Here is a 26,168-nt window from a genome sequence, read left to right as displayed (position 1 = left end):
ACAGCAATTTGCAGTGAATGAAATACAAACTACTGGACCCGAAGAAGCTGCCCCAGTGATTCGAATCCGGATTGGAGCAGGAAGTCACACTTGGGTATGTAAAGATAAACTTTCATAACCTGTACCACTGTGTGCGTGTGCGTGTGCGTGTGCACTCGTTGATAAAGGAAAGATCTAGGAAATATAATATATATTTTTTTTATTTACAGGAACCAGTGCTGCAATATCTCAGTTGACAGAAAGAAAACAAAAGATTTTATTTTTAAAATGGTCAGCTGGACCAACCTTTTAATACAGTGTCAGGGACAGCTTCAGGGTTTATTTTACAGAGAAGTGCAAAGTGATCCTGTGTTGTGCAGATTTGCACAGCTGCTGTTAAGACACGTGCAGAGTCACCAGTGTGCCACATTGCAAAACCACTTTCACGTGCATTTGTTTCTTCTTGTAATTTTGTAAAAGCAAAACAAAACTAAATATAAATCTATAACAAATCCTGCCTGTCCACAGAGATGCAAACACAGGTAATGTAACTGTGTCAGTCGTCTTTCACCAGCTTGCATGTGCGTTTGACCCTGGCATACGGGCCGATGGCATCATCGAAGACAAAGTCCCACAGAACCCGCATCCAGGACGTGTGCTGCGGCAGGTCGTCATAGAACTCGGCTGCCATCTTCTTCACCTGAAAGGAACAAGCGCTTTGTCAAAGACTGTAAAGCTGGAACAGATATGAAATTCTAAACTCTTCCTGCAGTGAACACAAGCAGGACTGCATCTGCATGCCTGTGGCTAGCCTAGGGACTTACGGAAAGCAAGTTGTCTTTGTAAACAAACTGGGCTGTCAACAAACAGGCTCTGCTGTGTGACATAGCTGATCACACCTGAGCTCCCTGTGCTAAGTTTGGACTGGGGGGTGTTTGAGTCTCTGCTGTGTGACATAGCTGATCACACCTGAGCTCTCTGTGCTGGGTTTGGACTGGGGGGTGTTTGAGTCTCTGCTGTGTGACATAGCTGATCACACCTGAGCTCCCTGTGCTGGGTTTGGACTGGGGGGTGTTTGAGTCTCTGCTGTGTGACATAGCTGATCACACCTGAGCTCCCTGTGCTGGGTTTGGACTGGGGGGTGTTTGAGTCTCTGCTGTGTGACATAGCTGATCACACCTGAGCTCCCTGTGCTGGGTTTGGACTGGGGGGTGTTTGAGTTTGGATTCAAACAGATAGCTTCAATTCAGATGCATGACGTTGTCTTGGAAACAATGAATCCAGTAAATAAAGCATGCAGCCCTCCTTTTAAACATTAACTGAGTTTTATTATACTTTTATTCCTAAGTAACTAGGAAACAGTCAGAGAGTGTAATGACATCACAGATAGACCACGTGTTGGACTGGGAGCTCCAGGAGAGGGAGAGGGAGAGGGAGAGGGAGAGGGAGAGAGAGAGAGAGAGAGAGAGAGAGAGAGAGAGAGAGAGAGAGAGAGAGAGAGAGAGAGAGAGAGAGAGAGAGAGAGAAACCAAATCTTTGATTCAAAGACCAAAAGACCAAAAGCTTTCACTCAATTGCTTAAAGCATTCTCCCAATCTCAAAGCACTGATCACAATCTCACACTCATTTAATGTGCCAGCAACCTGCATTATTGGCTCATAATCTGGAAGCTTAGCTCAATACCTAGAGTATAATGTATTTCCCTCTTTCATCTACTGTAAAAGAAAATTGTTGATCCAAATTGCAAACGAGGGCTGTATCTTGGCCAGCTTGTACCGCTGTGTAGCTGGATGTGTTAATTGTGGCTACTAACCAACAAGACTTATGGTTTAGTACGTATAACCCAAATAAAGTTCTTGCTGCGTAGCGGCAGTTTAAAGACGGATTATAAAGATGAGAATGCAGAATGGATTCGTGACTGTAGATTCTTCAACTCTGCGTTTTCATTGTCACTGCTGTTCAACTACATTCCCCTCAGCTTTCTTTCGTGCTTTTATTATAGAATGAACTTTGAATTCCACACTCTAGAATAGTAACATTATGCATTTGAAATTCAGTTATAGATTGTAAACACAACCTTTGGCCAAGACTTGTTTACTTTTTCAGCACTTATTATTTAGAGAAATAAAACAAGAGCAAACAACCCCACCCCCCCCCCACCCCCCAACTCCCCCAGCGTGCTAAACCAAACGTATGTTTTTGTTTTAACGAGCACACTGGGACAGATAAGCCATTTACTATCCACAAAAACCCTCGCTTCACACACAGTTCACATCTTAACCAAATACTGTGGTTCACACACTACCTTTTCTTTAATATCTACACACGCGCATGCACACGCACGCACACGCACAGCCCACAAAACCCATGTTTTCACACTCATTTGGCAGGGACAGAAATTAACCCCATCCCTGCCAACCATCACCAACACATTACCCAACACTATTTACAGGCAAGCCTCTGCCATGCAACAAGATATAAGAAATCCTATACACTAGCTATAAACAAATATATACAAATAAAGATACATAGACTAGCTTTCGAGAAAAAAAAAATTCAAGACAAAGCACTTTCCTCAGGAAATTAAAAACCAATTCATATTGAACTATTAACTAGACACTCTGGAAACATAACATCCTCGAGTAGTAAAACCGGTTATTAAAATTTCTTTCATTCTTACAAAACACTGAATATTTGGCAGTTGTCCAGGATCATTAGTAAGAGTTTCTAGCAGCTGTGCGGATAGCCATGCAAAACCTTTTCAGATGAAAGCAGCTACAGTGCAAGAAAATGAAGACAGGGGTAGCAGGCAACATTTACACAGGTTCAAGCATTATGCAGAGTGAATTACGCAACCTGGCTGGAGCTGGTTGTTGCGTGTGTCTCTCAACTCTTTAACAGAACTGACCCCAACTGTTTTAATTCAGTGAACAGGGCTCTGCCACATACAGCACAGTAGCCATTGCACACTATTGTGTGTTTAATAGGGAGCACTCAAATAATATACACCATGGATAATAAGCAGAGAAGATCCCAAACACACACACTCTGGATAATAAACAGTGAAGATCTCAAACACACACACTGTGGATAATAAGCAGTGCAGATCTCAAACACACACACTGTGGATAATAAGCAGTGCAGATCTCAAACACACACACTGTGGATAATAAACAGTGAAGATCTCAAACACACACACTGTGGATAATAAGCAGTGCAGATCTCAAACACACACACCGTGGATAATAAGCAGTGCAGATCTCAAACACACACACCGTGGATAATAAGCAGTGCAGATCTCAAACATACACACCGTGGATAATAAGCAGTGAAGATCCCAAACACACACACTGTGGATAACAAGCAGTGCAGATCTCAAACACACACACACTGTGGATAATAAGCAGTGAAGACCTCAAACACACACACTGTGGATAATAAGCAGTGAAGGATCTTGAAGTGAAGGAGCTGTGAGCCGCACGGACCCATCTGAGAGGTGCAATGCATTCATAAGAACATAAGAACATAAGAAAGTTTTCAAACGAGAGGAGGCCATTCGTCCCATCTTGCTCGTTTGGTTGTTAGTAGCTTATTGATCCCAAAATCTCATCAAGCAGCTTCTTGAAGGATCCCAGGGTGTCAGCTTCAACAACATTACTGGGGAGTTGATTCCAGACCCTCACAATTCTCTGTGTAAAAAAGTGCCTCCTATTTTCTGTTCTGAATGCCCCTTTGTCTAAACTCCATTTGTGACCCCTGGTCCTTGTTTCTTTTTTCAGGCTGAAAAAGTCCCTTGGGTCGACACTGTCAATACCTTTTAGAATTTTGAATGCTTGAATTAGGTTGCCACGTAGTCTTCTTTGTTCAAGACTGAACAAATTCAATTCTTTTAGCCTGTCTGCATATGACATGCCTTTTAAGCCCGGAATAATTCTGGTCGCTCTTCTTTGCACTCTTTCTAGAGCACCAATATCTTTTTTATAGCGAGGTGACCAGAACTGCACACAATATTCAAGATGAGGTCTTACTAGTGCATTGTACAGTTTTAACATTACTTCCCTTGATTTAAATTCGACACTTTTCACAATGTATCCGAGCATCTTGTTAGCCTTTTTTATAGCTTCCCCACATTGTCTAGATGAAGACATTTCTCAAACATCAAGTCAACAAAAACTCCTAGGTCTTTCTCATAGATTCCGTCTCCAATTTCAGTATCTCCCATATGATATTTATAATGTATATTTTTATTTCCTGCATGCAGTACCTTACACTTTTCTCTATTAAATGTCATTTGCCATGTGTCTGCCCAGTTCTGAATCTTGTCTAGATCATTTTGAATGACCTTTGCTGCTGCAACAGTGTTTGCCACTCCTCCTACTTTTGTGTCGTCTGCAAATTTCCTGTTCCTCCGTGTGGCTTTTTGTAGTTTAGTGCTTTCAGCACCTCTCCGCTTCCTTCACCAAACCAGAAATAAAACACACCTAGATAAATACATTGCAGGCATGGGCGCATGCTTTAGTTCATCATTAACACTGTACATTTACAATGGAACTCGGCGTACTGTTTGATGAGATTTCTTAATGGATCCGTAGCGTGAAGGTCACAGTTAAGCACTGGATTTCCAGTTTATTATAATTACTATTATTACTATGTACCTCTCATTAGTTCTAGTGGCTGTGCTTCCAGACTATACTATCAGCCCACCGAAGTACACAAGGGCTATTACATGAAGTGAACCTGACTGACGTCATCTCAATTAACCCTTAATTGATACATGGGTGCAGTGCTTTCAGGGAGATATGGAGGGTGTGTGATGGGCTTGGTGCTTGTGAGAAGGAACCGTAGCTCTACCTCACCTCAGCCCCTTTGTTTCTCACATTCCTGCTTTACAATGTGAAAGACCAGCACAGGAATGGCACTCTGAGGCTGAAAGAAGCACTGGAGGGAATCACAAAGTCTGATTTAGTGACTTCTCTTTAAAGAACACCAAGCTGCTGCCTGTCGTGAAACCGCTAGACTGAGTGGACTGACTGTCGTGAAACCGCTAGACTGAGTGGACTGACTGTCGTGAAACCGCTGGACTGAGTGGACTGACTGTCGTGAAACCGCTGGACTGAGTGGACTGACTGTCGTGAAACCGCTGGACTGAGTGGACTGACTGTCGTGAAACCGCTAGACTGAGTGGACTGACTGTCGTGAAACCGCTGGACTGAGTGGACTGACTGTCGTGAAACCGCTAGACTGAGTGGACTGACTGTCGTGAAACCGCTGGACTGAGTGGACTGACTGTCGTGAAACCGCTAGACTGAGTGGACTGACTGTCGTGAAACCGCTAGACTGAGTGGACTGACTGTCGTGAAACCGCTGGACTGAGTGGACTGACTGTCGTGAAACCGCTGGACTGAGTGGACTGACTGTCGTGAAACCGCTGGACTGAGTGGACTGACTGTCGTGAAACCGCTGGACTGAGTGGACTGACTGTCGTGAAACCGCTGGACTGAGTGGACTGGCTGGACTGGCTGGACTGGCTGTCGTGAAACCGCTGGACTGGTTGGACTGGCTGGACTGGCTGGACTGGCTGGACTGGCTGGACTGGCTGGACTGGCTGTCGCCGCGGTGTGTGCTGATGCACTTCTTATCCCTGGAGCCAGCATTACACTTCAGCCATCAGCACCGGGCCAATAGAAATCCACACTAACTGGAGGAGAAGCGCTGAAGGCTCATATATTACAGCGAGGCCACGTCTTAATTGATTCCCACCAATTAGCAGTATTAGCGATGCTCATGTAATATAACACATTATACACAGAGACCTGGCCAGTGCTTCCTTGCTGTTGTTCTTGGATTTACTAAACGATGAGAGAGAAGGTGTCGGAGAAGGTGTGTGAGAAAAGGGTTCGCTTGTGGAAAACTCCCTGGAAACTTCTACTGAATTCTAGTATATATAACAAACAAACCATGATCTCGACCCTAGAGAAGGCATGAGAGAAGGCGTGTGAGAGAAGGCTTATCTTGCAGGAAACTCCCTGGTGAGAGAGCAGGTTTATGACATGCTGTATTGCAGGAGCTCACAGCTTCTCAAAGATCCCTGCTCTTTCACAGTTATTAAAGGTGAGTGGAGAGCAGGTTTATGACATGCTGTATTGCAGGAGCTCACAGCTTCTCAAAGATCCCTGCTCTTTCATAGTTATTAAAGGTGAGTGGAGAGCAGGTTTATGACATGCTGTATTGCAGGCGCTCACAGCTTCTCAAAGAGCCCTGCTCTTTCACAGTTATTAAAGGTTAGTGGAGAGCAGGTTTATGACATGCTGTATTGCAGGCGCTCACAGCTTCTCAAAGATCCCTGCTCTTTCACAGTTATTAAAGGTGAGTGGAGAGCAGGTTTATGACATGCTGTATTGCAGGCGCTCACAGCTTCTCAAAGATCCCTGCTCTTTCACAGTTATTAAAGGTGAGTGGAGAGCAGGTTTATGACATGCTGTATTGCAGGCGCTCACAGCTTCTCAAAGATCCCTGCTCTTTCACAGTTATTAAAGGTGAGTGGAGAGCAGGTTTATGACATGCTGTATTGCAGGCGCTCACAGCTTCTCAAAGATCCCTGCTCTTTCACAGTTATTAAAGGTGAGTGGAGAGCAGGTTTATGACATGCTGTATTGCAGGCGCTCACAGCTTCTCAAAGATCCCTGTTCTTTCACAGTTATTAAAGGTGAGTGGAGAACAGGTTTATGACATGCTGTACTGCAGGCGCTCACAGCTTCTCAAAGATCCCTGCTCTTTCACAGTTATTAAAGGTGAGTGGAGAGCAGGTTTATGACATGCTGTATTGCAGGCGCTCACAGCTTCTCAAAGAGCCCTGCTCTTTCACAGTTATTAAAGGTGAGTGGAGAGCAGGTTTATGACATGCTGTATTGCAGGCGCTCACAGCTTCTCAAAGATCCCTGCTCTTTCACAGTTATTAAAGGTGAGTGGAGAGCAGGTTTATGACATGCTGTATTGCAGGCGCTCACAGCTTCTCAAAGATCCCTGCTCTTTCACAGTTGTTGCAGCATTCCAGTTGGGGAATGTGATGCTATTATTCCTTCAACCAGTTTGTTGAGTTTCCCAGGTGGTGAGGAATCGCGCTTTTACTCGTTGGGCTTGTTTCGCAAACACTCCTCTTAATCACTCAGCCAAACAACCTGTGCAGTGGTGGGTGGAGGACAGGATAGTGTCCCTTTCTGAACCTTGTGCTTCTTTTCTACGAATGTTTTTTTGAGAATAGAATACAGTTAAAGGCAGGGCAAATGTTTTTTTAAGTGGTGGAATTTTGATCACAATTGTAACCAATGACAACATACAAGAACACATGTGTTACAGGGTGTGTTAAGTAAGTGAGCCGCTCCGAGAAGCTCAGAGAAAAAACACACCTAACAGCACACTGCACTCCACTCCTCCTGGGCAGCTCAGTGAAACACACCTAACAGCACACTGCACTCCACTCCTCCTGAGCAGCTCAGTGAAACACACCTAACAGAACACTGCGCTCCACTCCTCCTGAGCAGCTCAGTGAAACACACCTAACAGAACACTGCGCTCCACTCCTCCTGAGAAGCTCAGTGAAACACACCTAACAGCACACTGCACTCCACTCCTCCTGGGCAGCTCAGTGAAACACACCTAACAGCACACTGCACTCCACTCCTCCTGAGCAGCTCAGTGAAACACACCTAACAGCACACTGCACTCCACTCCTCCTGAGCAGCTCAGTGAAACACACCTAACAGCACACTGCGCTCCACTCCTCCTGAGCAGCTCAGTGAAACACACCTAACAGCACACTGCGCTCCACTCCTCCTGGGCAGCTCAGTGAAACACACCTAACAGCACACTGCGCTCCACTCCTCCTGAGCAGCTCAGTGAAACACACCTAACAGCACACTGCACTCCACTCCTCCTGAGCAGCTCAGTGAAACACACCCAACAGCACACTGTGCTCCACTCCTCCTGGGCAGCTCAGTGAAACACACCTAACAGCACACTGCGCTCCACTCCTCCTGAGAAGCTCAGTGAAACACACCTAACAGCACACTGCGTTCCACTCCTCCTGTGCAGCTTAGTGAAACACACCTAACAGCACACTGCGTTCCACTCCTCCTGGGCAGCTCAGTGAAACACACCTAACAGCACACTGCGCTCCACTCCTCCTGGGCAGCTCAGTGAAACACACCTAACAGCACACTGCGCTCCACTCCTCCTGAGCAGCTCAGTGAAACACACCTAACAGCACACTGCGCTCCACTCCTCCTGAGCAGCTCAGTGAAACACACCTAACAGCACACTGCGCTCCACTCCTCCTGAGCAGCTCAGTGAAACACACCTAACAGCACACTGCGCTCCACTCCTCCTGAGCAGCTCAGTGAAACACACCTAACAGCACACTGCGCTCCACTCCTCCTGGGCAGCTCAGTGAAACACACCTAACAGCACACTGCGCTCCACTCCTCCTGAGCAGCTCAGTGAAACACACCCAACAGCACACTGCGCTCCACTCCTCCTGAGCAGCTCAGTGAAACACACCTAACAGCACACTGCGTTCCACTCCTCCTGGGCAGCTCAGTTACTTAACACACCCAGTATATGAGGAGCTGTATAAAAGAACTCTCCACAGAGGAATCTGTGCATTTACATGAATGTACCCTTTCTTCTCTAGAACTACTGAACTACATATTCATTCAATGTTGACTTATGTTTCAACTAGAACTCTATTAGCAATGTGTTCACTGAATCGTTTGTTATGGAATTTTATTACAGAAAAAATCAAAATAACCCTCACATAAGACAATGAGAAAGAATTCTAAAGAAAGGTTTGCCACAGACTAGATTCAATTTGTTTCGGTATTTCTAAATGTAGCACTGCTGATGTTTTATAGTTATGGATGACCTCTGAAGCTTTGCTAGAGTGCTTATGAGTTATTTGGGAAATGGAGGTTAAGCTCCAGACCCTGACTGAGTGCACTTGTGTAAATTCTCTTGCTGTAATGTTCTAATGTTGCTATGTCTTTATCCATAAACACACTCTATTGTCTTCAGAAACATGCAGCAGTACACTCACCTAACAGAGCTACAGTGCAATCAGATCACTGGGTTTATCAGCGTAGCTGTGGAACGTTGTCTAGGTGGCTTCCTGTGCACACACACACAGACACGCACACACACACATAAATGTATTGAAATGGTACTTACCAATGGCAGCTTGCTGCCCGGAATGCTGGGGAAATCGTGGTGCTCCATGTGGTAGCCCACATTAAAGGTAATGTAGTTCAGAGGTCCGTAGTAGGAATAGGTTTCGTATCCCTTGGAAAACATGTAATGCTCTGCGATGAAGTGCCCTGAGATGGGATGCAATCCCATGCCGAGAATGGAACCAGCCACCAGGTACACCACTGGCTTCAGACCCCACAGGTAGTAGATGATGAAGTCGGCCATGAACTGGACCACGGCATTGGAGATCTCCAGTCTGGTGACGGGCTTGGGGTTGACATAGAGCGGCCTCAGGGCGTAGAAGAGGGGCTGGAGGAAGAGCCAGACGAGCTTGCGGGCCGGGCTGCAGAAGAACCAGCCCTCCCAGTCGGTGGCGATGTCCACGTCCAGCCCGTCGCCCCCCAGGTAGCGGTGGTGGTCGATGTGGTACTTCTTGAAGGAGGCGGAGTAGGGCATGCCGATGGGCAGGTTGGCGAACATGGCGAACCAGCGGTTCCAGCGAGCCTGCTTGTTGCCGAAGGCCACGTTGTGGGAGATGTCGTGGATGGCCAGCGTCATGGAGTGGTTGACGCAGCCCCCGAAGGCATAGGCCCAGAACAGGACCCACTTCCAGGACAGATCCTTCACCAGGTAGCAGGCCAGCAGCTGTGTGAACACCATGCCCGACACGATCCACTTCAGATGGGGGTCGGCTCCCATCAGGGACTTGATCTCCGGGTGCTTGGCTGTTGAGAAACACAGGCGTGTGATGGACATTCATTCTGAATTGTATCCCACTTTGCCTACATGCAGTATTACTGACTGGGATTACAGTGATGTGGAACTAAGAGCTGTACAAGCAATTCTAGATGCTTCACACACACAGACTCATTGTACTGAAAGTGAGAAAAGAGGGATCCTAATCCAGTCATTCAGTAATAGTGTAATGTAACACAATGTACTGTCTTCCTTTAAAAAAATCTCTGTTGTATAAAGCAGAGTAACAGGTTTAGTTACTTTGACTCGCTGTAAACAAGCACTACCATCAGCGGGTATGTTGACACATGGCTCAGCGGCTGTGTAGAAGAGCATGGTGCTGCCCTTGCTTTTTATTATCTCAACACACTTTGATTTCTGCACAACACACATTTTATACACATACACACACACACACACACACACACACACACACACACACAGGCAGGCTCCCTGAACTGCCCCCAGCAGCCAGTGCTGGGCATCAACACATACCTCAAGGTTAAACTAGGAATCAATTCACAGATTTGTGCCGCCCACATTTTTACATAGCCCTGTCATGACTAATAACACATCAGAGCATGTCAATCTTACTGTCAGAGAGTTCAACAGAGCTGGGATGAACTGAATTACGTTATTCTGGAAACCCTTACGTTGAAAATGTGTTTTAATAAGTATGTACTGCTGCCCGTCGGCCTGCCTCCACCCTGTGCTGCTTCTGTGCTGTCTCTCTTAATACTCTGCTCTTTCCATGTGTAAAGCTGAAGGAGTCCCTTATTGTAATACTGTCATTCACACCAACAACGTTACACTTAGAATTCAACTATACAAACAAAAAACTTAACTTTAAATATTCGAGGTTTCCTCTGTACGTTGCCTGGTGAACGTTTGCTGTGTGAATGCCTGACAGTTTATTAGGAATGCGTTCAGAGAATTGTAAAAATCACGCCCTTGCTAACCTTCGCCACCACTGTCAACGACACTTAAAAATAAACAGAAAGGCAGGGCCCAGTTAGAACATCAACGCGCCATATGCACCCAAACAACAGCTCTTTCACTGCGCCTGGAAAAGATCATTGGGATTGTCACTTAAAAATAGCACAGGCTTGTCACGTGATCAGTACACTGGTCATATAAGACCTAGAGCAGTTAGATATATTCGAGTTTGCATCACGAGAGCGGAGAGTCAGTGAGTCTCAGGGAGCGCTGGATATGGGTGTCCAATAAGGACATGTTGCTTTAGTCTTAGTGTTGGGCATATTAATATATATATATATATATATATATATATATATATATATATATATGTTTTTCTATTTTAAATAACCTCCCAAAGAGGAATCTAAGTAATATTTTATATTACCACGGTTTTTAATGACATGGTTGTATTTAAACAAACACTTCTAGTGATCACACCATCAGAAATCTGCAAATACATTCATTGTTTGATCTGTGTTGGAAAAGGGGACGTAATCCATATTAAAAAAAAAAATTATCTAAGCTGCTTCAGCAGAGCAAACATTTCAATAATAAAAGCAAAACTGTTTGACAAATGATCCTTTGATAAAGGCTTGGTTACAGTTATCTCATGCAGTGGGCTATGGAAAAGCACAGGGACTCCTCCCCTCACACCACTCCCCTGCGCTCCTCACCTTTGAACATAGCCCTATGTAAAGGGGTCCAGGTAGCCTTGCTTTTTAATAATGAAGCACTGCACAGCAATGCCAGGCTCCTGACAGGCTAGTAGAATAGCTGCCACTGGGCATTTTTGGTTTGAAGGCACGCCCCAGGCACATATTTTACCATCTTCCAAATCAGCCACTATTCATTTGTTTAAAACATGAGAAGCAGCGATGGACGTGGCGAATGAAAACGTGATGATTATAGAAGACACGGGTTACTTAAACAAAAGCAAACTGTTCTCACGAAAAACCTGGATATAGAGTTTCACAGACCTGACCGACCACCCCAAACCACCTGTTAACATGCAATAGGACCATGAAATTGTGCAGAATCTAGCACAGCTTGCTTACCTAAACCAGCAGATATTAACACGGTAACTAGAGGCTGCAGCAAGTGTACGAGGCGATAACCGCCTGACTGGATGAATTCCTGCTTCAGAGGAGGTCAAGGTTTTCATATCAGTATGGGACACACCTCAATGTAGATTCTAGCTTTTAAGTGACAATTCCCTGGGTTTCAATACGTAAAGTGAAATCTGTGCTGGAATCCACTCTTCAGGTTGGTTGCCTGCTGGTGAGAATGGGAGCTTTTGTGATGTTTATGTATCTAAACAGTACTGAGTCCTGTTAAAGTTTGTGAAGCTGCTCCAGATGGCTGCTGAATAATCAGGCACCAGTGCAGAGGAGTGTTGTGAATATGAAACCGTGTGTATTAAAAACCCTGCAAGTACAAGATCACTTCCAGCTTGCTCTTGTTTCTTCTCCCCCAAGGATTACATTGTTTTGTTATCTTTATGTCCAAGTATGGATAATTCCATAGTCACTTTTAAGTATATATTATATATATATATATTATATATATATATATATATATAATATATATATATAGTATATATATATCTGCATGTATATAGTCATATACGATTAATAGGGTACATCCAAGGGTTTACATTGATACACTCGAGCAGGTTGTAACAGAGCTCGACAAAAGAGTAGTGATGGGGTTGAAAATGATTGTAAAAGTAAGACACTACTGTAACAATCATGTTTGTATTATTACACAGTCACTGGAAAGTTACACAACTACTACAGTATTTGTAGGATCATCAATCACCTCCTATTGGTCACGTCTGGGTAGAGCCCCACCTAGTGTCCACTTCCATCAATGCGGTTAATCAATAAAGAGAAATGGGTGTGTTGCCAGTACTGTTACTGTACCGTGTTGCTTCATCCTGGGGTTTTAGACACAGTCACTGACTGTACTGCTTTCAATAGCGCATTCATTTATCTCTAACATAGAACTACATACAAAAATACAAAATGCGAATGGACGCCTTGGGAACGGCCGGCAAACGAAACTGGCAATGTTTGAAACTGTAGTGTAAATAGAGCAAACAGATTCGGATTGCTTAGCTTGTCAAACAAGCCTTAGCGGAGGGACTTGTCCCATACACTGCGCTTAGACTCGCCCTGCCCGGCGTTTTCGTGCGCTTGAAAATCAAACAAGTTCGGCCCATTGTGGATAGGACGACGTAATCACCTGATAATGCATAATAATAATAATAATAATAATAATAATAATAATAAAATACACATACACTGTAAACGAGGTAAAAACATACACCTGTAACATACAGTTTGCAGTACACACGTAGAGTTTATAAATTATTACTATTGGAAGACAAAAACATACTGTATGGTCGTTAAAACAAAAAATAAATCTCACACTCAAAAGATTAAAAACAAAACCCCTCATAAACCAGTTGTCCATGCGTACCTAAGATTTCCTTCCTTCTCGACGTGTGCGGTTGGTCGGTGTAGACCCACTCGAAGTCCGCTCTTCCAGACTGGCCCATTGTGACTCCTCTGCCCGGCACCGGCACCTGACGGCTTTAACAGACACAGAGCAGAGCACGACAGCGGCGCTATCCGGAGCCCTTCGACACACCTCTTTCTACTACAGAAGAATAGGTGGAAAGTGTTGTAATTGAAAACTCCACCCTGTGTGCTACCCTTCCTGCTCTGGAAGTAATATTGTAGAAATATATCTCTAACACATCACTGCAGTATACCCGCCTGTGTATTCAGTTGCCGTGTTTTGGTTAAATTCATATAGCATTTTTATAAAGCTTCCCCCCCCCCCCCCAGTAATGACCAATACAGTATGGTTGAGTTTAATATTGCACCATGGCCCATGAACTGGCTAGATTTCCTCGAATTCAATGTAAAGTCTTAATCTGATGTGCGCTTTACCACCACTCCCTGTGCGTGCTGAAATGTGACTTCGCTAATATGTGCATCATATGTGCTATATGATCCAGATGAGCACAAAGGGTAACTGCAGATCCTATGTACTGACTGCAAAACAGTATTTCTAGACGCCTTTCAATTAGCAACTGGTTAAGACCTGCAAAACAAAGGTGATTGGACTTATTAACCAAATACCGAGTTCAACTGAGTAATTAAGAGCTGAGGCGGAATGAAAATCAGCACCCCTCGAGGACTGGAATTCCCACTTGCAGCAACAAAACAATGCAATACACAGTTATTATTACTTTTGCATGGGTACTGATTGCGAATGCACACTTTGCACAGCGTGCTTGTGAGCACCTGTTCATTTTAGTACACTAGTTACTGGGCTATAGCTGTTGGGACAGCCCCTTCCTAGTGCAATCACGTTGCAGTGTTACAGCACTATCTAGTGGCTATTCAGTATTACTACAATATCCATTCAGTAAAAATCAAGCTGTCATTTTTAGTTCGACAATATCGAAGCTTATATATATATATATATATATATATATATATAATATAGAGAGAGAGAGAGAGAGAGAGAGAGAGAGAGAGAGAGAGAGAGAGAGAGAGAGAGAGAGAGAGAGATGTTGTATTTCGTTCAGGAATGCAATTGAATGAATCTCCTGCAGTAGCCCACTACAATGCTGCTTGTTGGAATGCAGGGCGCTAGGCTACTTGCTGTAATGATGTGTATTCACTTTAGTATCTAGGTATAGAATTACTACAGTAGTTACAGCACAGCACACAGACACGCTACGTTACTCCCGTGGACAGGTACTGCACGCACTCAGTTTACACATCGCCACGGAGGAGGTTGTGTTCAGTATTTGTGGGTTGCTATAGGAACTCTTTTGCACGCCGTGCACGATTGAGGGGGGGGGGCATCTATCTGCACATTACAATGCATTGTTTCTGTTCAGGATTTTACTGCAGTGTATTGTAATGTTTGCGATAATTTAATACCACGCCAAACACTTAAAAAAAAACAACACAGGCCTTGATTTTCCACTGTGGACAACTCAGGCAAACTGCCCCGTCCATACTCAGTAAATATATATTGCCCAGACCAATCACCCACAGCGGAAAATCTGAGCAGCGGTTACGAACAAAACAAAACAAAAGAAACCCTGAAAGGTAACATTTGATTATAAACCACAGCCTGCAATGGCAGATATTGAGTCTGTACTTTAATGCTCAAGGGCAACTTCCCTTGGGGTTAAATATCAACCCCAGCCAAGCATACCCTGGAAGGGCATATCTTAAACAACGCAAGCTTCTAGCATTCAAAACCACCTGCAACACCGTGCTGCTGTGCATTACTGCAGCTCTCCACAAGCCTCGCTGCAGAGCAGAGCAGAGCAGAGCAGAGCAGAGCAGAGCAGCGCACATCCCTTAATTCAGCTACAGCAAGTCTCGCGAGGGCTGCGCCGAGCGGCGGCGGCGGCGGGATTTGGCTGGCCGGGTTGAGTTATTGGTGCGGTGGAAGAAGGAGGAAGGGAGAGAGATAGATAGATAGATAGATAGATAGATAGAGAGAGAGAGAGAGAGAGAATCTATCTATCTAGAGTCGAACAGACCGAGTCAGCCAGAGAGCAACCAGGGGATCCAACATGGCATCGGGCGACACGCTCTACATCGCGACGACCGACGGCTCGGAAATGCCGGCCGAGATCGTGGAGCTCCACGAGATCGAGGTGGAGACCATCCCCGTGGAAACGATCGAGACCACGGTGGTCGGGGAGGAGGAGGAGGAGGAGCAGGAGGACGACGAGCACGACCAGCCGATGATCGCCCTGCAGCCGCTAGTGACAGACGACCCGAACCAGGTCCACCACCACCACCACCACCACCACCACCAGGAGGTGATCCTGGTGCAGACCAGGGAGGAGGTGGTCGGCGGGGACGACTCGGACCTGCGGGCCGACGATGGCTATGAAGATCAGATCCTCATCCCGGTCCCGGCACCGGTCGCCGAGGAGGAGTATATCGAGCAGACGCTGGTGACGGTAGCCGGGAAAAGCAGCTCTTCCTCGGGAGGGCGGGTGAAGAAAGGGGGGGGCGGCAGCGGGAAGAAATCGGGTAAAAAGAGCTACCTGAGCGGGGCCGAGGCAAGCGGGAGAAAATGGGAGCAGAAGCAGGTCCAGATCAAGACCCTGGAGGGAGAGTTTTCAGTAACGATGTGGGCTTCGGGTAAGAGAGCTCTCATTTCTGCTTTGTTCCCCTTCGTTACTGCAACACAGCGGGCCTCGCAAGGGCGTTGTCCCGCAGCAGCCTCGCTTTTCTGGTCGCTGCCTTGCCCGCTTGTTTTTTATCCGTGCCCCCGGTCCAAGCTCGGGTGAAGGGGGGATGAAATGTTTTTGTTTTGAAGGGAAGCCATGTTTTTATGTGTTGATGGGCGCCGCCATGTTCCCCCGGTCCAGTATGGCGGCCCGAAAAAATGGCGTTTCTGCGGCCGGGGAAGATGGCGGCGGCTGCGGGAGCGCTGTGCGGGCCCGGGGAGTAGGCCGCAGTGGCGCAGTTTAGCGAGCAGGAGGGCAGGCAGGAGGGCTGCTGCTGCCAGGGGGAGGGGAGCCCGCTCTGCCCGCTGCTCTGCCCGCTGCTCTGCCCGCTGCGCACCCCCACTCTACACCAGAAGCGAAGGACGTTGTATTATAAACATATATTAAAAAAAAACAAACAAAAAAAAAAAAACACTCGGTTATATAAAAATGTGTGTTCTCAAGTACCGTAGGGAACTGGGTTTTCAGTGCATGTTCGCGTTTTACAAGTTTAATTTAGTAGTAGAATTTTATTTTATTTTATTTTTTTGCAGAGTTAGTCTAGTCGCAGACAGGATGAAGTTGTGTAGTTTTCTGTTGCGTTTGCAATGCCCGTGTTGGTAACTGTGTGGTGATAATCGCGCTTGGTACACAAATACATTGCAAGTGAAAGATGGTAAATCGTGGTTTTGAGTTTATGAATTTGATGTGTTGTGTGTTTTCATTAAACTTTGAATTGAAATGAGATATTGTTCGTAAGAAGGGAGGTCTTGTGGGGTGTGGGGGTACAATATCGTCGTTTTTGCAATTCTGTACCGCAGTTAGTACAGCGGCCGCCGCCACTCTTACTGAACACGAGCTAGCAGCAACCTGTGTTTATTTTGGGCAGGTGTCGGGTTGCGCTGTGCATTGAAAGCTTTGACTTTGGTGTCGGTAATTTTATATATTTTTTATATTTCTCTATCGGAACACTATTTTCAGCATTTTGTATTGTATTTCGAGTTTTAACACAGCATAGAGATTCTACTATTTATTGCACATTCGGTCTGGGCAATGTGAGGCATTTTTGTATGATCCAGGATGGAAATCCTGTTCTGTTTAGATTCACTTTGTACAAAATTAAACATAAATTATTATTTTTTTAATGTCCAGAGAAGTGTTTAAGAGTTGACGTAAGATACCGTTTTCCCGCTTGGTTTCTGCTGTACTCGCGTTACTAATAGTACGTAATTTATTTAGTGCTGTTATTTTATTGTTAGCTACATGGTTAGAAACAATATATTTAATATTACGTTTGTCATTAAAATGATATTTAAAAAAAAACACCATTTTAACAAACGACACAATCAGTTTCTCTAAAACCCCATATTTTTAATACAGGCTGCAAACTCGGGGCAGGAATGAATTAAAACACTGACCTGCGTCTGTCAATTGGAATTGCTGCCTGCTGCCACTAGCAGTTACAGTGCTGTTCTAGTAGTATGCTTGGAAAATGTTCTGCATGCTAACTGCAGTGGATTAACATTTCAGTCTGCACCGTGCATTGTTTTCCACTCCAGTAGATGTATTGTTGTTGTTATCACTGTATTCACATTGACTCGTTATTGGGAATCTCTGAATAATGCAGCGTTGTGTCGACTGGTTTGGATGCTGTGTCTGGATACAGTTCTCAATGCACTTGCAAACATCATAGTCTTTTATGCTCAGTGTACAGTATTCCATGTCAGTCCACAGCTGCATACAGGTATGACTGATTCCCTTAGTATAGTGGTTTTCAACCGTTTCATCTCAAGTACCAGTGTTTCCAACAGGGACCACCAGGTGTACCAGTAACAATGCAATCTTACACTGCTATTGCAAGCCGAGACCTACCCCATTACAAGCAGGTTTGTTGTGTCCGTACTTGCGTATTTGTTGCCTCATTCTGCTGAGTGGTTGGTTAATCTATGTAGCTGATGACTGCAATGAACTCAACATGCTGCTTTTTTAATTATTTTGCGAGTGTGTCCAAAATTGGTGACCGCACCTTTAATTATGCACAGCTGTAATATTGAACACAGCATGCTGCAGAGCCCATGCTCGTTGTTAGTGAAGTCCTGGTCTCGCATATAACACACACACAGCTCTTATGATTACATGTTCCCCTTAACTTTTCAGTAAAAACAAGGTTGAATTGCAGCGACTTCATTCTGCTGTATTAAATACACAACAGCAAGCTCATTGTCATATTTTCATTTGCACAATCTGAGAGCTAAACTTAGCTGCAGTACATTTCATTTAATCCCCTTATTTCTTAGTTTGTGTCCTTGCTTTAGTACAAAACTCAGATCCATTACTGTTTTTCATTATGGTAACGGTACTCCTAAATTATGGTGCCTGCTTCTTTGACTGAAGAGATATTACCAGCTCACCATCTAACTGTGGAATCTGCTTTGCAATTAAATCAGCCTTAAACTCAGACACTAAACAATGGAACTAAATCTGTGCTATCTGGGATGCAAGATGCAACAGATGAGAAATGCGTTAGTGTGGACTGCAAGCTTCATTTAGTTCACACAGGTAACCTTTTCACTTTGTGGAGCTTCTGCTGCATTACAACCCTTTATGAATTAATTTCTTTATTTCAGTTTTCCAGGGTATTTTGTTAATGGGGTGTGTGTGCAACACAAAAACCTTGAGAGTGTTTTTGTTTGTTTTTCGCTGTTCTTGTCTTGCATTTCTTAACTGCAGCTGTCCATTTTGAGCTGCATTTTTACGACAGTACTCGCACAGGTTTGGTTACCATCACAACTGTTGCAAGAAGCTGGGGTTCCCGTATTGAGCTGGTGTTGATACCTCTCTGCACTTGCAAGCATTTCTGTTTGATCCAGTTGCTCTGCCCTTCTCGCACTTCAGTTTATTAAAACATGTGATATGTGTTTTTATACACACTGGCATCCTGGCGTTTTCATAAATACTGACCCATGCTGTTAAAGGGAGAGGCAGCATTTGTGTGCCTGACCCTGAAGACAGTTTTTTGTTGTCCCATTTCAGTCGCAGTATGGAAGCCTCACTGGCTCATTTTCCTAGGTTTCAGAAACAGAAGCCGTGTGCAAGAGACTGTATATTATACAGTTAAAAATGTAACAGATCCAGCTGTGCCTGTGGTGACTCAGAACTACAGGCCAAACTGCGATCTCTAGCAGCCCCGGGTCATGGTTAATGTGAACCTGCATCGCTAGGAAACGTAACCGGATACAATTATACAAGCCGTGACTGACGGGTGTCGGGTTTCCTTTTAATACCATTTCTGTTCAGAAAAGTGTGGAGCCTCTGAAATGAAATTCTCAAACGCTTGTGAATTCTTCGTTCTTTAAGTATGCTAAACGCTCCAAAGTGATCAGATGCTTATACGCAGTAGGGAATTGTTTGATTTACTCTGAACTGCGTGAAAGCCCGCTGTGCATCTGTAGCTGTATTATAAGAAGACGCCGCTGCAATGAGGTGCTGTGTCTGGTTGGATAGTGCTTTGTCAATGACAGTCTTCTAGACTCTGGGATCTGTGCGTTCCAGGTAAGGGAGCATAGCTAGGTGATGCTGCCTTCATATTCCATATCCTACAGCCAGGGGGAGACAGAGAGCAAGTAGCGTCTCATCTGTTTGCTACTGAAGAGATTGTGAAACTACACTGTATAGAAGAGTGTATATCTCAAGGGATCTTGTCAGAAATATTTTGGCAGTCTGCCTCACTAACTCCCGCGAGCAGTTGCAGTTCAGATCTGGGGTACGTTTGCGTTTGTTTGTTCATTTTGTGAAGAGTCCCTTTTTTTAACTGGTATACTCAAGAGAAACCTTTCAGCCGTCCCCCAGAGCGATCGTGGCTCTCTCTCAACCGTATCGCTTTGACTTGGAGAATGTGACAGCCCAGAGTGAATGTCTCTTAATGATGCATGTGGCATCGCTCCCATTCTGGTGTCATGCATGCATGTTCAAACACTGTAGCTACCCTCCAGGAAACCTGTGCTGTACAAAAGCTCAGTAAAAGGGTTTTGATTTAAGGGGGTGTCTTATCTTCCATTTACCCTGGCTTTACACTGATGCTCAATTTTGGATGCTGCAGGGGAAATGTTTTGAGGCATTGCATTTCTAGATGAGTCTCCATGGTTCAAGCAAACTGAAATAGCAAGCTTTAGTCTCTTTAGAGGCTGGTGATTATGGAGCCAAGTCTCCACACCTAGCAGGAAAGGTCATTTTGTAGAGGCTCTGCAACAGTCTGGAATATTTTCAGTAGAGGCTGCTTGCAGATTGGGGTGAAATGTGCTGTTAACTGATGTTCAGAGCAGGTTTAGCTGGAGCCTGTGTTTTTTGCTTTTTTTTTTTTGTTTTTTTTTTGGGGGGTTTTTTTTTGGGGGGGGGGGGGGGGGGGGGGGGGGAATCTAATCATTTGTAAATTATCATTTAATGTATCTCAAGTTAGAGCTAACTCCTTCTACTACTTCATGTTGGGCACAAGGTAAAAGTGGAAGAAAGATAATGAGCCATTCAACAAATCCCATCTTGACATTTCTTCCTATGCTGTGTGAACTGCTGATAAACCATCTTTTGGTTCCTGTCACAACCGTTGAAGTGTTACGTTCTGTCCAAAGAGCCATGGAAGTGCAGTGCAGTTTCTTACTCCCTGGGAACATCCTCACCAGATGGTTGGTTTGTAATGTTTGGACTGGCTTGGCAGACTGGGCTGAGCACTTTGTGTCCAGGGTCTCGGAGTGTAGTGTGACTGAACCATTCAGAAGTGAAGTGTGTTAGAGGTTAGCCCTGTCACGCAGAACGATGGAAACGATTAGAGATTCCAGGGCTGTTGCATATCCATTTCACCCACTGCAGCTTTAACTAGCAGCTTGATTAGCCACAGTTTGTCAAATTGAACTCCTGGTAAAACTAGGGATGAGTCACACTGCTATGCAGTGGGAGTCTTGTTTTCCACCCCTAATCTTTAGTAATGTAATGTTCTTTAGTCTTGTGCTAGGGATGACCGTTTTGGTTTCTGATAGCATGTTGTGGAGACCTGAACCCTCAATGAGATACTCGACTCGGTGTTAGGAGGGTCCATCACAAGAACCTGAATGCAGTGCTCATTGTGCTAAAGCTGGCCTTGATTTCCATTGCAGATGACAAAAAGGACATTGACCATGAGACGGTGGTGGAAGAGCAGATTATCGGAGAGAACTCTCCTCCTGATTATTCAGAGTACATGACCGGAAAGAAACTCCCGCCAGGAGGTATCCCAGGGATCGACCTCTCCGACCCCAAACAGTTAGCAGAGTTTGCCAGGTGAGTCTCCTGTGTAGCGTGCTGGCCAGTGCAGCAAGTCCCAGCTACTCCACTGCACCTCTATCACTTACAATCCAAACAGCTGCTTCATTCATTTTAGTTTCCATTCTCAGTAGACTTTGAAAAAGGCTCCTTTCTAACACCTAGGAGGAAAGAGTTAGTAAAGTGAGGTTTTTTCAGTCCTTTTTCTACACTTCACTGTCTTCGGTATCCTCTTCACTTCACGTCTCTGACCTCTGTCAAAGCACACACAATGAAAAGTGTAACTGCTCAGGGGAGCAGGGAGTGGAGCATGGGTTCTGGAGCTAATGAATCATAGGAGAAGGATTGTAGGACTTTGGAGGCTACACTTTTAACAACCTTATTATGTTAAGAATCATCTTGACCTGGAGCAAGATGTGTGCATAAACATTCCCTGGGAATATTAAACTCTGAGACTGACGATTTGTATCTGTTTGGGCAGATAGACCTGAAACGTATTAGGAGAGTTCAGTGAACGCTGTTAAAGTGAGGTGTTGTGACTCTTCACACTGTTGGCTATATAGAGAAAGCCTTTATAGCTGCTCAGCTCTGATCTTGGTATAAGTAGTGCTGGGTCTATCAGGTACTCTGATAGGAGAGCTGCAGGGAACATGAGCTCTGATGTAGAAGGTTTGGTTGCTGGGTTGGGGTCTCTCTCTCTGTCTCTCTCTCTCTTTCTGTCTCGCACACACACATCTGGGCCTGAACTTCAAGATGCATTGACAGTTACGTTTGTGGTGTCTGTTCACTGTTTTCCCCAGTAGTCTGTTCATTATAAATTGATGGGCTTGTGAAGGTGTGCTGTAAGCCTGAGCTCGGGGCTGGTCTGTTTCAAAGCATTACAAGTAATGCTGAGCAGTGCTTTGGGAGTTATTTGTAAGTGTTTAGAGTTCAAAGCGTTTTTGTAACATGGCATAACTTTTCCAGTTCAAATGTTCATATCAGTGAGCGCATGTAATCCACAAATTGAACTGAGAACACACAAGTGTTGAAGCGAGCAGCGTTTTTGCTTCAGCTGTTAAGTGTGTGTGGAGGGGATGGATTCCAAAGGGGGTTAGGAAGAGGATCCTTCGATTCAGAATCAAGTGATCCCACAACTGACAGGCATGACAACTCAGATATGGATATTATCTTTCCAGCCCCTTCAATAGCAGTGAATGCCTCATGAAACGGGAGCCAACTCGGTAAGTTAACCAACTTACTTCACTTTCACAGATAGATACAGCTCATGATGTTTATACTGTCCATCGTCTATACAAATAAACACAGCTTTAGGAAAGTCAACCAGTGTTTTAGGCTTAACATTGCCATGCCCTCACATTCTGCACGCTTGAATTATCTCATGTTGATACGGGTCTCTTTCGCTAGGAAGGTTATTCGTTTGTTTTCAATCATATCCTAACTTTTAAGCAGAGTGCTCTCCCTAGTGGTCAACACTGGTATAACGCTGGTAAAATATACTCCCACCACCACTCTGTTTTAGTAAGTTTGAATGGACTGACCCAAAGATCTGCACTTACTGGTTTAGTTAATGTTGAACAAGTAATACCTGGGCTAGCTGGTCTTCACCTTCCCAACACCCGTAGGGAAAGGAGTTTCTATCTGTCCATCCTGTAGTGGTAAAGAAACCAGCCTGGTTTATAGAGGCTTCTTCTGCCTGAAAGATGTTTGTAACAGACTGAAGATCTTTAAAGCAGGTCAGAGTGCATGTTTTCAGAGAGGGCCTGGTCTGTAACTGTGAAAATGAAAAGTGAAGCATCTTGAGTTCATTCACCTGGAATGCCTCGTTCGTTATTCTGTCCCTTCACTGGGAAGGGCAGCACCACTAGCAGGGGGGCCACACATTCACACTTGCATGGGTGGTTTTGGGGTGGGGGGGGGGTCTAATTTTCGACCCCAAGCAGGGTATGAACTTGTGACTTCGCACGAAGGTGAGGAGGTACAGTTGGGGAAATGATTTGCTCAGCTTAACACCACATTTTAAAAGAAAGATAGCTTGTTTTTGTTGCGTTAAAGTTTTTCAGTGAAATATGCAATATTGAAATCTGTCTGACCAAACAGATTGGTTTGTTTTGATTAGCTGTACCACCATATTTGCCACCGTCAGTTTCGATTCTTAATTCCATTACCGTTTCAGTAATGATAGACAGCAGGTTTTATTGGTTAACTCGTTGCTTTTTTTGTGTAGATGGCTTTTTTTTCCCCTCAAAGATTTTCGTTTTGTGTTGCAGGATGAAGCCGAGAAAAATAAAAGAAGACGACGCCCCAAGAACGATAGCATGTCCCCACAAAGTGAGTGCTGTCTTATTGTAAGAGACAGAACAGAACTCCTCTGGCTCTGTGCTTGCTGAGTGCTGTCTTATTGTAAGAGACAGAACAGAACTCTCTCTGGCTCTGTGCTTGCTGAGTGCTGTCTTATTGTAAGAGACAGAACAGCACTGTTGCTGGCTTTGTACTTGCCTTTCTTTGTGGACACACTGTTTATTATGTAGGGTGAAAACTGAATGTATTCAAGGACAAATAGGTAAATTTAAGGGGATGCAATTTTGCAATATTCTATTGCCAAATCAAATAATAATTGAACATTGGAAAAGCCAGTCAGGAAGCAGCTGTTAATATCCAAATGAAATGAAAGCAATGCTTTGGCTCTGTGTGTGCATTCTACTGTAGCTGCACTGTGAGTGTTGGTTTCGGACAGGCTGGGATGCTGCCAGGGCTTGACTTGCCCTTTCCGGGTCTTCGTTTCTTCATATCCTGTTCTTGTTTGCTTTGCCACCCAGGGCTGCACAAAGATGTTCAGGGACAACTCTGCCATGAGGAAGCACTTGCACACTCACGGGCCGCGCGTTCACGTTTGTGCTGAATGTGGGAAAGCCTTCGTGGAGAGCTCAAAACTGAAGCGACATCAGCTCGTTCATACTGGAGAAAAACCTTTCCAGGTAGGTCCTGATCCTCCAGTGCAGGAACACAGTGCCACTGATTATTGATGGGAATATGAAGAGCCAGTGCCCCTCTGTCATTGCTGGTAAATCAGTATTGCACTATGAGAGATTCAGATAGGACAAGTTACCTATTCATGGAAGTTGGCATATGTTGTTGTATTGTGTCTAAAGTGGGGTGAAAAAAGGGCAACAAATACCTGCCCCTGGTCTTCATGCATTGTAGAACATTGTAATTCCACCATGAGAGGATAGCTGTGTAGTGTACTACAGCATACTGTAAATACAGCAACATGTTAGCATGCACAGTATAGAGCTTTCATGAAGTGTGCTGCTTTGAACATTGGAGAGTAGCCTTGTTTGTATTCGATTGAATGTACTTTATACTGAGTGATCTCATTGTGCTTGTAAAGCAGTTTGGTGATGGCGGTACCACGGTAGAAACCATGGTGATGGGTTTGATTTTGTTTCCCCTGCAGTGCACGTTCGAGGGATGTGGAAAGCGCTTCTCACTGGACTTCAATTTACGCACTCATGTGCGAATTCACACCGGCGACCGGCCCTATGTGTGCCCTTTCGACGGCTGCAATAAGAAGTTTGCTCAGTCAACTAACCTGAAGTCTCACATCTTGACACACGCCAAAGCCAAAAACAACCAGTGAAATCCAGGAGTCGTCCCAGTCCTCCACACAGCGGCATCTTAATGGAGTATCGATGGCAAAAATGTTAAACGGCCTACCCTTTGTATATTGTTTCTAGAAAAGAGTTTTAAATAAAATAAAAAAGGAAAAAAAAAGAAATGTACTTAACAAAGACTTTTTGATAAGGAGATAAAAAAAAAAAAAAAAAAACCTTTAAGATGATGCTCAGCTTTTTCTCATTTTTAGTTTCGTTTTGTGAACAGGCTGCTGTTCTGTAGAACGCATTGTAAAAAGGTCCCGTTTTCAGAGACACAAACTCCCCACCCTGCAACTAAAGACAATTCTTTATACAAGTGTGAAAGTGAAATTGGACTGATTTACACAACAAAACAAATCTCATTTTCACCTGTCTGCATAGAAAACAAATCGCTTTTTTTAATTTTGTATTTTTCCAAGTGTGCATATTGTACACTTTTTTTTGAGGGATATGCTTAGTATTGCTATGTGTGAATTTTTCTGAAGATTGACCTGTGCTTGTAATGGATCTTCTTGGAAGAGAATGGGCAGTTACTCTACTACATGCATACTTCAAAAGTGTGTGTTTTTTCCTGTAAAAAGTTATAGCTTTTGTTTGCTTCCTGATTTGGTTGTATTCTTTTGTTAACTCATTTTGTATAATTGTATCGTATAGCTGTAATGAAATCATGTAGACTCTAATAGCAATGTGGTTTAAATAGTGTTAATCGATTAAAACCATTTTAGTCACAGCTTTTATTTTTGTTTTTCCTGAAATGTACTGCCAGATTGGAGCGTGTTTCACTTCAAGCTTGTTTTCAGATGCATATACAAAAAACAAACTTCAAGAAATGGTGCTCGCTTGCATTTGTACAATGTGTTATATACAGCCATCGTCATCCAACACCTGTTAATAATGTACCAATGAAATGGGTTCAAACCAAGCACTTAAAAAAAAAAAAAAAAAAAAAAAAAAAAAAATTGTTTTGTAATAAACCAGGCAGCGCTGGTTAGAGGCAGTTGAAAGGGGCTTTTATTGTTTTTTGGGTTTTT

General features: G+C 44.3%; 2 protein-coding genes across 3 annotated transcripts; one reads left to right on the top strand and one right to left on the bottom strand.

The window, feature by feature from the left end:
• Positions 1 to 232: 232 nt before the first annotated feature.
• Positions 233 to 13,606, bottom strand: LOC121324274 (sphingolipid delta(4)-desaturase/C4-monooxygenase DES2-like). Its single transcript, XM_041265984.1, has 3 exons — positions 13,414 to 13,606; positions 9,202 to 9,944; positions 233 to 679 (listed from the first exon to the last, which is right to left on the bottom strand). Exons 1-3 carry the CDS (start codon positions 13,490 to 13,492, stop codon positions 536 to 538), a joined length of 966 nt encoding a protein of 321 aa, XP_041121918.1. The 5' UTR covers positions 13,493 to 13,606; the 3' UTR covers positions 233 to 535.
• A 1,775-nt stretch (positions 13,607 to 15,381) lies between these two features.
• On the top strand, positions 15,382 to 25,867 carry LOC121324272 (transcriptional repressor protein YY1-like). Of its 2 annotated transcripts, XM_041265982.1 has the most exons (6): positions 15,382 to 16,121; positions 21,337 to 21,499; positions 22,660 to 22,704; positions 23,752 to 23,812; positions 24,301 to 24,459; positions 24,939 to 25,867. In XM_041265982.1, the coding sequence occupies exons 1-6, from the start codon at positions 15,542 to 15,544 to the stop codon at positions 25,119 to 25,121; spliced, it is 1,191 nt and encodes a 396-aa protein (XP_041121916.1). In that variant the 5' UTR covers positions 15,382 to 15,541; the 3' UTR covers positions 25,122 to 25,867. The 2 variants fall into 2 exon arrangements, with proteins under 2 accessions (XP_041121916.1, XP_041121917.1); XM_041265983.1 differs by lacking the exon at positions 22,660 to 22,704 and having other exon boundaries at positions 15,384 to 16,121.
• The last annotated feature ends 301 nt before the right edge of the window (positions 25,868 to 26,168 follow it).

The sequence above is a fragment of the Polyodon spathula genome, chromosome 12, assembly GCF_017654505.1.
Source record: "Polyodon spathula isolate WHYD16114869_AA chromosome 12, ASM1765450v1, whole genome shotgun sequence".
Taxonomy (NCBI): domain Eukaryota; kingdom Metazoa; phylum Chordata; class Actinopteri; order Acipenseriformes; family Polyodontidae; genus Polyodon; species Polyodon spathula.
The sequence above is the reverse complement of the archived record's forward strand: the minus strand, read 5'-3'. Positions and strand labels throughout refer to the sequence as shown.

Excerpts from the sequence above, each read along its gene's own strand:
- LOC121324274 (XM_041265984.1), bottom strand. The coding sequence starts at position 13,492 with ATGGGCCAGTCTGGAAGAGCGGACTTCGAGTGGGTCTACACCGACCAA. Across the intron at positions 9,945-13,413 it reads GAGAAGGAAGGAAATCTTAG|CCAAGCACCCGGAGATCAAG; the intron begins GTACGCATGGAC and ends GTTTCTCAACAG. Across the intron at positions 680-9,201 it reads CGGGCAGCAAGCTGCCATTG|GTGAAGAAGATGGCAGCCGA; the intron begins GTAAGTACCATT and ends TGTTCCTTTCAG.
- LOC121324272 (XM_041265982.1), top strand. The coding sequence starts at position 15,542 with ATGGCATCGGGCGACACGCTCTACATCGCGACGACCGACGGCTCGGAA. Across the intron at positions 16,122-21,336 it reads AGTAACGATGTGGGCTTCGG|ATGACAAAAAGGACATTGAC; the intron begins GTAAGAGAGCTC and ends TTTCCATTGCAG. Across the intron at positions 24,460-24,938 it reads CTGGAGAAAAACCTTTCCAG|TGCACGTTCGAGGGATGTGG; the intron begins GTAGGTCCTGAT and ends TTTCCCCTGCAG.